This window comes from Prionailurus bengalensis, chromosome A1, assembly GCF_016509475.1.
Source record: "Prionailurus bengalensis isolate Pbe53 chromosome A1, Fcat_Pben_1.1_paternal_pri, whole genome shotgun sequence".
In the NCBI taxonomy this organism is placed as follows: domain Eukaryota; kingdom Metazoa; phylum Chordata; class Mammalia; order Carnivora; family Felidae; genus Prionailurus; species Prionailurus bengalensis.
The window spans coordinates 139,933,275-139,945,503 of record NC_057343.1 but is presented as its reverse complement, the minus strand read 5'-3'; the positions used below and the strand labels follow the sequence as shown (position 1 = coordinate 139,945,503).

Sequence of the window (12,229 nt, the reverse complement as noted above, 5' to 3'; positions counted from 1 at the left end):
TTAAAACAAAACTTTAAAATATTTTAGTAATTCACTTAAACATAGTAAATCAACTAACTGTTGACGTAAGTTATACAGTTTTATGGGAAATAATCTATTATTTTCCAAAACAAAAATAATTTCATTTGAGGAATCTTTTACACTGCCTTAGTTTTACAAATCTCTTTAATTTTGGGCATAACAGAATACAGCTGACATCTCATATCACCTTCTGTATTTGTTACTATATATGTATGTTTTTTATTTTTGATTGAACTTCTGAAGTAAGTCCAGCCTCATACATATAGGTGGTTGAGAAAAGGAAGAGTATTTTAATAGTCTTTTCAGAAAATTGTGCATGACTTTACCAGGCTTTTGACAAGTGGTAGTTTCTTAGTGCAATGTGAAGTCAAACTCTGTTAGTGAGTTTTTTCGTATTTTATTGTGTTAAAATCTGTTCTACTTTAGAATGGATCTAACATGCATGATACTGCAAACATTGTTTGGTACTGGAAATGAAGAGGGATTGGATTCAAGGTATATTTAGGAAATAAAATCAAAAGGATTTGATGACTTCCTAAATGAGGGCTAGTGAATATGTCTGTTCCAAGACACAGGAACAGATTTAGGAGGAAGAATAATGAATTTTGACATGGATTCTTGTATAACATAGCACACAGTCTGTCTCCCTGCTCCCCACCCAGTGTCAGATACTTCTATGAATTTTTCATAGCCTTGATAGTGTACTTGAAACATAGTGAATATTCAGTTCAGTAAATATTTTTGTTTTTAATTTTTAAGTTTATTTATTTTGAGAGAGAGAGAGTACGAGCAGGGGAGGGGCAGAGAGAGAGGAAGAGAAAGAATCCCAAGCAGGCTCCATGCTGTCAGCACAGAGACCAATGTAGGGCTCCAACTTAGAAACTGTGAGATCTTGACTCAGGTCGAAACCAAGAGTCAGATGCTTAACCGACTGAGCCACCCAAACACCCCATCAATTCAGTAAATATTTTTAAACTAAAGTTCCTTAGTTTTGGAGGGGAGGAGTTAAGATGGCAGAGCCGCATGGAGACCCTGAGGTTGTCTCATCCCTGAAATGCAGCTAGATCAGCACCAGACCATTTTGAACACCTAGGAAATTGATCTGAGGATTAACACAACAATCTGCATAACTTGAGCCACAAAACTTGGCAGGTACTCGGTACAGAGAGGTGAACTGGTGGAGAGAAAAGCCATGGAGGGTAGGGAGCCATTTTCATGGAGAGAGCACAGAAAAAAAGGGGATAGTGCAGTGCATCAGGATTGTGCAAGAAAAGCACTCTCTGAAAGTAGCTGGAGAGAAAGAGAAAGAGTGAAAACACTTGCAGGGGACTGAACAAGAAATCTGTTCTCCAAAACTACTGACAGGGTGAAAGTAGAGGGTTTTAGTACCACCAGGATTCTATTAACATTGGAGAGCAGAGTCTGAAGTTTCAGAGCTCGGTGACTGGTGGTGCTCTAGGGAGGAATTAGGGTGAATCCCCAGGAGTAGGCAGCAGGGTCTGAGGGGTCCCTGTGTCACATGGGGAGAAGTGGTTCCCCTGCTTGGAGTACATTTGGTAAAGGCCATATGGCCTCTCCTGGGCCAAGGTCCCAGTGGACCCTGGAGAGCAGCCACATTTGCTGGTATTGGGACAAAGATACCAAAGTGCAGTAAAACCTGATGCTGGCTGTGTGTTGTGGTTTGCGATAATTTCTGAAACTCTGCTGCTGCACTATTGCATGAATGTTTTCTGAGGCAAGCCGGCACCCGGCCATTGCTCAGTGAGACCCTCCCCCAGAGGGTTGGTGTGGGTCCATGCTGCAGGGTCCTCTCAAGTGTGGAGTTTTGAAACACAGCCCCATGTGAGATAAAACTCTGGAGGGAGGTGGCACCTGGAAGGTGGGCGGACAGCTTACAGGGTAGAGACGGGGTGGACAGAGGTCTGAGATGGAGGAGAGGTACTTGATCACGGTTGGGTGAGAGCGCAAATGTCCTGTAACAGAGAGGAGGGAGCTGGGTGAAGCCATTTCCACTTCCCCCCGTGCTTGCACACATGTGCCACCCCAGTAAGGTAAGCAGCGCCACCTAGTGGAGATCAGAGCCCCACCCAACTGCGCCCATCAAGCACATCCCCGGAAGATCAGCACAAGTCACTCCACCGGCTTAATGTACAGAACGCAGAGTGCTTCATAGTTTCATTTCTAGGGGAGACTGCATATAACTTCATTCGGGTTTCATTCTGTTTGCTGGTTCATTTGTTCATTTTCTTTGCTTCTGTTTTTGCTTAAATTGTTTTCTTTTTTTTCTTTCATGGATACAGAAAGAAAAATTTTTTAAATTTTTTTACTTTGATTTTTATTTAAAAAAATTTTTTATTCTATTTCATTTTATTTATTTTATTCTATTTAATTTTTTTAACTTTAACATTTTTTCTTTACCTTTTTTCTGTATTCTATCAAGCTTCTTTAAGCAAGCAGAAACACACCTAGGATCTAGCTTCTTCCTTTGTTTGATTTTTTTGTTTTGTTACTAATTTTTTAATATTTTTTATTTTATTAATTTTTTCTTCCTCCAAAATGACAAAATGAAGGAATTCACCGCAACAGAAAGAACAGGAAGAAATAACAGCAAGGGACTTAACACAGATATAAATAAGATATCTGAACCAGAATTTAGAACCATGTTAAGAATACTGGCTGGGGTTGAAAAAAGCATAGAAGACAGAAAAGAATCCTTTTTTGCGGAGTTAGAAGAAATAAAATCTAGTCAGGCTGAAATTAAAAATGAAAACATGACAGCCCAAAACCTCTGACATGCAGCAAAGGCAGTCATAAGAGAGAAGCATATAGCAATTCACACCTTCCTAAAGAAGGAAGAAAAGTCTCAAATACACAACCTAACCTTACACCTAAAAGAGCTAGAAAAATAACAGCAAATAAAACCCAAAGCCAGCAGAAAAAGGGAAAAAATAAAGATTAGAGAACAAGTCAATGATCTTAAAATATAAAAAACAAAACAGTAGAACAGATCAATGAAATCAGGTGATGGTTCTTTGAAAGAATTAAGAAAAGTAGAATATTCCCTAGCCAGATTGATCAAAAAGAAAAGGGAAAGGACCCAAGTAAATAAAATCACGAGTGAAAGAGGAGAGAATCACAACCAACACTGCAGAAGTACAAGCAATAGTAAGAGAATATGAGGAGCAATTATATGCAAACAAATTGGGCAGTCTGGAAGAAGTGGACAAATTCCTAGAAACATATAAACTACTAAAACCGAAACAGGAAGAAATAGAAAATTTGAACAGACCCGTTAACAGTAAAGAAATTGGATCACAGACCAAAAATGTCCCAATAAAGAAGAGTTCAGGGCCAGATGGCTTTCTGGGGGAATTCTATCAAACATTTAAAGAAGAGTTAACACCTATTCTTTTGAAGCGATTCCAAAGAATAGAAATGGAAGGAAAACTTCCAGACTGATTCTGCGAGGCCAATATTACTTTGATTTCAAAACCAAAGATCCCACTAAAAAGGAGAACTACAGGGGCGCCTGGGTGGCTCAGTCAGTTGGGCATCCGACTTTGGCCCAGGTCATGATCTTGGCAGTCTGTGAGTTCGAGCCACGCATCAGACTCTGTGCTGACAGCTCAGATCTGGAGCCTGCTTCGGATTCTGTGTCTCCCTCCCTCTCTCTGTCCCTCCCCCGTTCACACTCTGTCTCTCAAAAATAAACATTAAAAAAAATAGTGTTGGGAAAACTGCTCAGTGCAGAAGAATGAACTTGGACCACTTTTCTTACACCATATACAAAAATAAACTCAAGATGGATGAAAGACCTAAACCTAAGACAGGAAGTCATCAAAATACTAAAGGAGAAAACAGGCAACAACCTCTTTGACTTCAGCCACAGCAACTTCTTACTTGATAAGTCTCCAAAGGCAAGGGAAACAAAAGCAAAAATGAACTATTGTGGCCTTATCAAGATAAAAAACTTCTGCACAGCAAAGGAAACAATCAGCAAAACTAAAAGGCATCCAGCGGAATGGGAGAAGATATTTGCAGATGACGTGTCAAATAAAGGGTTAGTATCCGAAATCTATAAAGAACTTATCAAACTCCACACCCAAAACCCAAATAATCCAGTAAAGGCATGGGCAAACGACATGAATAGACACTTCCCCAAAGAAGACATCCAGATGGCTAACAGACACCTGAAAAGATGCTCAACATCACTCATCAGAGAAATGTAAACTAAACCCACAATGAAATACCACCTCACACCTGTCAGAATGGCTAAAATTAAAAACTCCTAGCAACAACAGATGTTGGCAAGGATGTGGAGATGGGAATGCAAAAACTGCTTCAGCCACTCTGGAAAACAGTATGGAGGTTCTTCAAAAAATTAAAAATAGAATTACCTTATGACCCAGTAATTGGATTACTAGGTATTTATCCAAAGGATACAGGAGTGCTGATTGGAAGGGGCACGTGCACCCCAATGTTTATAGCAGACCTATCAACAATAGCCAAAGTATGGGAAGCCCAAATAACTATCGACTGATGAATGGATAAAGGAGATGTGGTATATATATTCCATGGAATATTACTTGGTGATCAAAATAATGAAATCTTCCCATTTACAACAATGTGGATGGAACCACAGTGTATTATGCTAAATGAAATAAATCAGAGAAAGACAGGTGATTTCAGTCATATGTGGAATTTAAGAAACCAAACAGATGACCATAGGGGAAGGGAAGCAAAAATAATATAAAAACAGAGAGGGAAACAAACCATAAGAGACTCTTAAATACAGAGAACAAACTGAGGGTTGTTGGCTGTGTGTAGGGTGGGGGGAGGAGCTAAATGGGTGATGGGCATTAAGGAGGGCACTTGTTGGGATGAGCACTGGGTGATACATGTAAGTGATGAATCACTAAATTCTACTCCTGAAACAATTTTTACAGTATATGTTAACTAACTTGGGTTTCAATTAAAAAAAATAAACACGCTTAGTTTTTATAGTCACAGAAGACAACTTGCTCTTGTGTATTTTTTTACATATTTATGGTATGAATGAATAAAATCAGAATATATAAGTAAACCAATAAGTTACATTACCAATGAGAAATTAACAAATTAACATGTAGAAGCTTACCTTTTTATACTAAATTTTACGTAAATACATAGATGCATTTTGGTTACATTTTTATAATTCCAATCTCTTTTATGGTATGTACATATCTTGAAGAATTAAAACGTTGAAAAAATAAAGAATATTTTAGCTTGAGAACCATATTTCTCATTTTTGTCAGAATTTTTATTTTCTGAATGATGCATGGAGTTTTTGATAGCTAAAAGTATTGTACCTATTGTTTCAACATAATACATTGTTACCATATATGTTGCATATGCTTTACATATGTCTTACTGACATATAATATGCAAACTTAGTTTAAAATTTTTGTATATTTCTTTTTCAGAGAATAACAGAGGATCAACATGTTGTCCAACTTGAGGAAATTTGTAGTCAGTCATAAGAAAATACCCATCCTGCACGTTAATGTAAGTTTTTCTTGTAAAATTAAATGTACTTCACGTTCAGTTCCTTTACTTTCCCAAAGGGCTGGTATACTCTTAGACTAGTGTATCTTTATTTTCAACAGTTTTTCTTAACAGGGAGTGTGGGAGAAACTGTAACAAAGAAGCAGCAGACCTTATCACTAGTCTGTAAATTCATTTGGCTACTTGAAAATTCACTGTGCAGCGTTTTAAAGAATATCCTTTTGTATATTCCATTTTGAAGTCATTAGTGTCCCAAAGACTTACACAGGTTTTCTTTAGTGTGTTCATTGCTGATGCTTTCAGACTACATGTCTGTGACAGGTAGCTACTCTCTTACCCAGGTCAGTATGCAGTGGAAATTTAAATATCTTTGAGTCTATACTTTTGAAATATTTCTTAGGATAACAGTGTTTTATTGACAAAAACTTGCTAACTAATGTAGAAGTGATATAGAATACAGGCATGCATTCCAAGATAGCATTAAAAGGCAGATTGTGACAACCCCAAATTATTATACTAACTATAATAATTCCAAATGTATTAGCAGCCATTAAATGTGTATCTAGTTGTTTGGGGATAAATTGGGATGGGTAATAATCAACCTCTGTGTGGAAACACTGGGAGAAGATACTAAAGAAACTTTTAAAAAATGCCAGTCCCTAGTTCTCCCAACTACCCCCCCCCCCCATCTCGCCAAATGTTTTTTAAAGTTTCCCAGGTGATTCTAATTTGTAACCACTTTTATAAATCCCCAAAACAGCTAATGGTTTTAGAGTTCATGACCCCCACCAGCTCTTAGCAGCTGTAGAGGGGAATCAAGAAGTAGCCAGGGTGAGAGACCTGATTAACTTTTCTGGCTCTCTGGAAACTTCAGGACTGTGGTTCTCAAACTGTAGCTATCAGAATCACCTGGAGGGCTTGTAGAAATGCAGATTGTTCAGTACACCTGAAAGTAATACAACACTGTGTTCATTATACTTCAGTTAAATAAAAATTCCCACAGATTGTTTGCCTCTGTCCCCAGAGTTTGTTATTTTCTTGTCTGGAGTAGATCTGTAGAATTTGTGTTCCTCGTGATATTAATGCTGCAGATCTTAGAGAACCATCATCTAAGATCAGCTCAAAATAGCAAGTCAGTTTTAGTTTTTTTTTGTTCTTTCCTGTAGTATAATTTTGGGTTGTCACTTTTTAAAGGAGCTAGAGTTAATAAATTCAGACTACTTTAAGGAGATTCAAAGTATTTCATCTTCTCACAAAGCGTAGTTATGATGTTAAAAGTACTGTAATCAGAAATGCTAAAATAAAATTAATGTCAGGGTTCTTTTTCTCCTCACTAGATTATGTGTTGCTCTAAAATGAGAGCAAGTTTACAAAGACTAAAGTCACATGTGCCTCTTGGAAGAAACTACAGTTCTCTACCAGGTACAAAATTTGATTCTCATTTTACTGCTTGTTTGCTTTCTCTCTTGTTGGCAAGCATTCCATTTTCAGAATACTGCTTCCTTTTTACTTCTTGACTATTTCCTTAAGATTATTATGAGTTGGATGTATTCTGATAGATGCCAGGGGTAGTAGGCCTGTGCTCCTTATCTGCTCCCCATCCACATGAGCTAAACAAAGAGAAAGGTTGGTGGCTTTAGTCGCTGGCTCAAAAGTTTAGCGGGTTGTCTATTTGTAGAGTGCTCTTGCTGTAAAATACTTACTTTCTAGTCCTTTTCTGGTTTTTATACATAAGTATTTTCTGTCATTCGAGGTTTGCCCAAATCATTTATTTTAAAGGTTCTTAAGAGTAGTTGGTTAAATACTTATCTGGGATAGTTTACGTTAGGTAGTATGGCTATTGAAAACTGGTAGCCTGAGCAACTAATTCTGAATGGTCTTCTGTGTTTGAAGCAAGCAAGCATATGGGAGACTCATTAAAACTAGTTGCATTCTGTTGCTGTTCGAATTACCATCTTTGTCATGTGAGAGTAATGGAGTAATGATACTGATTGTGTGACTGTTAAGGGCATGTGAATTTAATGGTCTGCAGTATTGGCTTGTATCTACGTTTCTATATTTTGCTCATCAAATTTATCTGTAGCCATACAGGCCATCCTTCAGTCTTCGAACTGCTAGGAGGTTTTCAAAATACAATAGAACTATTCTTAATTTATTGTAGAAGTTTTGCAAAACTGATTTAAATAGGTGTAGATTAAATTTATAAATGTAACTGCATTTTTGCTTTAAAATTAATAAAATATATAAGTGTGGAGTAAATTTTTATGGGCTTTTTGTATTCGAGAAATACTACTTGGCCTTTTGGAAGTCTTAGATTGTTATAGCTCCAATTCACTGATACTTCCCAGGCCATCGTTAAAGATATTGTATGTTTGGAAATACTGAGGGAAGATGGGTTTCAAATTGTACAGAAATTCATCGTCATCTGATATGAGGATCACTCTTAACTCTTTAGGCCTTGACATTGCAGGTTCACAGGACTGTGCATTTTATTTTTCTTTGGTTCAGGAGCTGTTGCCTTAAGATCATTGCTATGAACATTCTTCTATATTTTTTATGTCTATTGTAGAATTGTAGAAAGTGGCAAAGATTAGGGGCACCTGGGTAGCTAAGTCGATTGACCTCAGTCAGTTGGTTCAGGTCATGATCTTGCGGTTCGTGAGTTCGAGCCCCACATTGGGCTCACTGCTGTCAGCACAGAGCCTGCTTTGATTTTCTAGCCCCCTCTCTCATACCCTCTGTCTGCCCCTCTCCTGCTTATGCTCTGTCAAAAATAAATAAACATTAAAAAAAAGTGGGAAAGATTGGGGTAAATTTATATTTTTCTAAGGATGTCTTCTAGAAATTTATGTTTGAAAATTTACCTTATCATCATCCATTGCCTTTTCTTTAGAGATATAACTTTTAGGTAAAAGAAAGTTTTATTTATCTTGGATTTTACTGTACTTGGAATTACTGTATTTGCTTAAAATTATTTTAACTTCTTTGTCAATTAAAGGAAAATTTCTTAAACTTTTCAATTATAACCCTCTTTCCATTAGGTTTGATAGGAAATGATATCAAATCCCTTCATTCTGTCATCAATCCTCCCATAGCTAAGTAAGTACTATCATTGATACTGTCTTTTTCATTCACTGTGTGAAAAGGTAAAGGTTTCTGTCATGGGCTTAATTTAGCATTGTTAATTTAGCTTTCTGCCCTCGCTAACTATAAATAGATGTTGGTATATATCTTTAAAGCTATTTTTTTTTCCATTTCAGTGCTAAATATTTTTAATGTAGCAGCAGCACAATTTTCCTAGAACTAAAAGTAAAATTCACAAGATTGTAGTTAGCTGTTTGTTATTTAGCTGTTTTGTCAGAATAATGTGGTAGGGATGTATTTTCTGGTTTTATCGTTTTTATGAAATAGTAACTAGCTTTGAAATTTGCCCAGCATATAGAATACATATTTTGGTTTTACGGTTTTAGTAATGACCACTATGTAACACATGCTTTTTTTTTTTTTTTTCTCCACCTTTCAAACAGAATCCGAAATATTGGAATTATGGCTCATATTGATGCAGGCAAAACTACCACCACAGAAAGAATATTGTACTATTCTGGATACACAAGATCGCTGGGAGGTTAGAATGGATTCCTCCTCACCCCAACCCCCATTAGCAAAAACATCACTGGAAAATGTTTTAAGAAGTCAACCTAGAGATCTTGAGTATGGCATGGAAGTACTGATGTCTAAACCACAACATAAAGATAAGGTAGTTGCAACACCCACCAAAGAGTTTTCTTAGGTTCAACTCAACATTCAGACTCACAGGACTATCTTGGACAACAATTCGCCCTCATCTACTCAGAATGCTATAGGACAGGAACCATAGCTTCCCCGCTTACCAGCAATAGGTGTTTCTTTCTGCACGAGTCCTTAATGCAGTGCACATAGCTATCTGGGAACTAACTTCTTTGGCCACTCAAAAGTGACAGTACAGGGACGCCTGGGTGGCTCAGTCGGTTAAGCGTCCGGCTTCAGCTCAGGTCATGATCTCGCGGTTCGTGAGTTCAAGCCCCGCGTTGGGCTCTGTGCTGACAGCTCAGAGCCTGGAGCCTGCTTCGGATTCTGTGTCTCCCCCTCTCTCTCCCCCTCCCCTGCTCATGCTCTGTCTCTCTCTATCTCTCAAGAATAAATAAACTTAAAAAAAAAAATTTTTAAAGTGACAGTACAGTTTAAGGCAACAGAATTCACAGGAGCTACCCTGGCTTACAAGCTTCAGGCCCCTTAAGCCCCAAAACCTCTCGTTACAGCTCCGTGGGCTCTCTTCCAGATTTACTAGAAAGGCTGTGCCATATCCCACTCAGGGGAGCTTCAGGTTGTGTATCTCCATCAAGTATTTACAATTCATATATAGCTCTTCCCAATTCAGATGTACCTTACCAATCACAAATTATTTTTTCTGTAAGATATGTTGCTGTGGCGTCTGGGTGGCTCATTCATTGGAATGCCCGACTCTTGATTTCGGCTCAGGTTATGATTTCACGATTTGTGGGCTCAAGCCCTGTGCTGACAGCCTGGAGCCTGCTTGGGATTCTCTCTTTCCCTCTTTCTCTGTCTCTCCTATACTCAGACGTGTGTGCACGTATGCTTCTGCTCAAAATAAATATTTTTAAAAAAGAGAGATATTTTGCCTAGCAACATAGTTGACATACTTGTGTTCTCTGGTTTCTAGAAGAAAAGAACTAGAAAGTTAATTGAATCAAATTCTCTTGCAGAAGAAAGGATTTTGTTAATCCAATTCACAGTAGAAATAGTAGCAGTAGTAGCAGTATTTACTTAAGTTTTGATTTTATTTTTTAATTATAAGATGTCAAAAATGGTAGTTCTTGACCATTCTTGCACATTTGAATCCCCATGTAATTTTTTTGTTTTATTTTGTTTTTAAATAACAGTGCCTTAGCACCACGCTGGAAATTAAGATTCAGCAAGTATGTGGTATCGCCTGGGTGTCTGTATTTTTGTGTTATGTATTTTAAAACTCTGTATTTATCATATACACATTTATGATTGTTGTGTTTCTCTGACGAATCAACTTTTTTATCATTATAAAGTACCAATCTTTATCTCTGGTAAAACATTTTGTTCTGAAATTTGAGATGGAGGTCCTCATGTCCATAATACCAGAAGTGGAAATCTTTTTCAAAAGCTCCACAGAGATTTTGAAATGCATTATATTGAGAACCATTTCTCTAGACCTTGAAATTGGTTGAGGACTTAGCATAGTATTTATAGAAGAAAAGAACACCCAGGATTAGAATATTCATGATGATAGTTTCTGAAATGTATGAACACATGCATTTCTCATAGAATTACTGCTGTGTAAGTGGGGATATAACAGCAAAATGTGCAACATTATTAGGCTTCTTCTCTTGTATCACAGATATGATGATAATTCTTTTCTCACACCCCCAGTTTGTATTCCTGAAGTGAGGATCCAGATTAGGTGGGCAATTTTCAAGGCAGCCTTTTTTTTTAATTGTGGTAAAAAATATACACATATAAGAAAACATTTACCATATTAAGCATTTCTGAGTGTACATTTAAGTAGTGTTAAGTACTGTTGGCAATCTTCAGAACTTTTTAATATCGTAAAACCCAAATGCTATACCCATTAAATAATAACTCCATGTTTTTCCCTCTGCCCAGCCCCTGGAAACTATCATTCCACTTTGTCTTTCTATGAATTTGACTACTCTAGATAACTCATATAAGTGGAAAGAATCATACAGTATTGGTCTTTTTGTGACTGGCTTATTTATGTATTTATTTATTTTTAATTTTTTTTTTAACATTTTATTTATTTTTGAGACAGAGAGAGACAGAACATGAATGGGGGAGGGTCAGAGAGAGAGAGAGGGAGACACAGAATCTGAAACAGGCTCCAGGCTCTGAGCGGTCAGCACAGAGCCTGACGCGGGGCTCGAACTCACGAACCACGAGATCGTGACCTGAGCTGAAGTCGGCCACTTAACCGACTGAGCCACCCAGGCACCCCTTGACTGGCTTATTTAATACTTAGCCTGTGTCCACAAGATTTGTCCCAACGGGAGCACTTGGGTGACACAGTCTGCTAGGTGTCCCAATTTTTGGTTTCTGCTCAAGTCATGATCTCATCACGTTTTGTAAGTTCGAGCCCCGTGTCAGTCTCTGTGTGGACAGTGCGCGGCCTGCTTGGGATTCTTTCTCTCTATCTACCCCTCCCCTGCTCTGAGAATAAATAAATGAATAAACTTTAAAGAAAAAAAAAAGATTTGTCTCTATGACAACTCTGTCTTTACGACAACTGTATACATCGTTATGCTCACCACAAGTATAACTACCATCTGTTACCGTACAACACTATTACAGTGTCATCGACTGTATTCCCTGTGCTGTACCTTTCATCCCCAGCTCTTATTCATTCCATAACTAGAAACCTCCCACTCCCTTATACCCATTTGCCCATCCCCCTGCTTCCCTTCCCTCTGGCTACCATCACTTCTCTGTATTCACAGGTCTGCTTTTGCTTTTTGTTTGTTTTAGATTGCACTTAGTGAAATCACATGGTACTTGTCTTTCTGGGTATGACTTATTTCACTTAGCATGATACCCTCTGTTTTTCGGATGGCAGGATCTC

The 12,229-nt window shown here is 37.7% G+C and overlaps 1 protein-coding gene across 4 annotated transcripts in view; it reads left to right on the top strand.

Annotated features, from left to right (window-relative positions):
* GFM2 (GTP dependent ribosome recycling factor mitochondrial 2) overlaps nucleotides 1-12,229 on the top strand; it is a 75,284-nt gene that overhangs the window by 5,718 nt on the left and 57,337 nt on the right. For 3 of the 4 annotated variants that reach the window (XM_043591971.1, XM_043591979.1, XM_043591986.1), the window contains exons 2-5: nucleotides 5,484-5,565; nucleotides 6,903-6,987; nucleotides 8,607-8,664; nucleotides 9,093-9,190. In XM_043591971.1, coding sequence (XP_043447906.1) covers nucleotides 5,503-5,565; nucleotides 6,903-6,987; nucleotides 8,607-8,664; nucleotides 9,093-9,190 — 304 coding nt within the window. In that variant the 5' untranslated portion in view covers nucleotides 5,484-5,502. Of the gene's footprint in view, nucleotides 1-5,483; nucleotides 5,566-6,902; nucleotides 6,988-8,606; nucleotides 8,665-9,092; nucleotides 9,323-12,229 lie in introns of those variants that run through there. The other variant, XM_043591995.1, reaches the window with a different exon arrangement.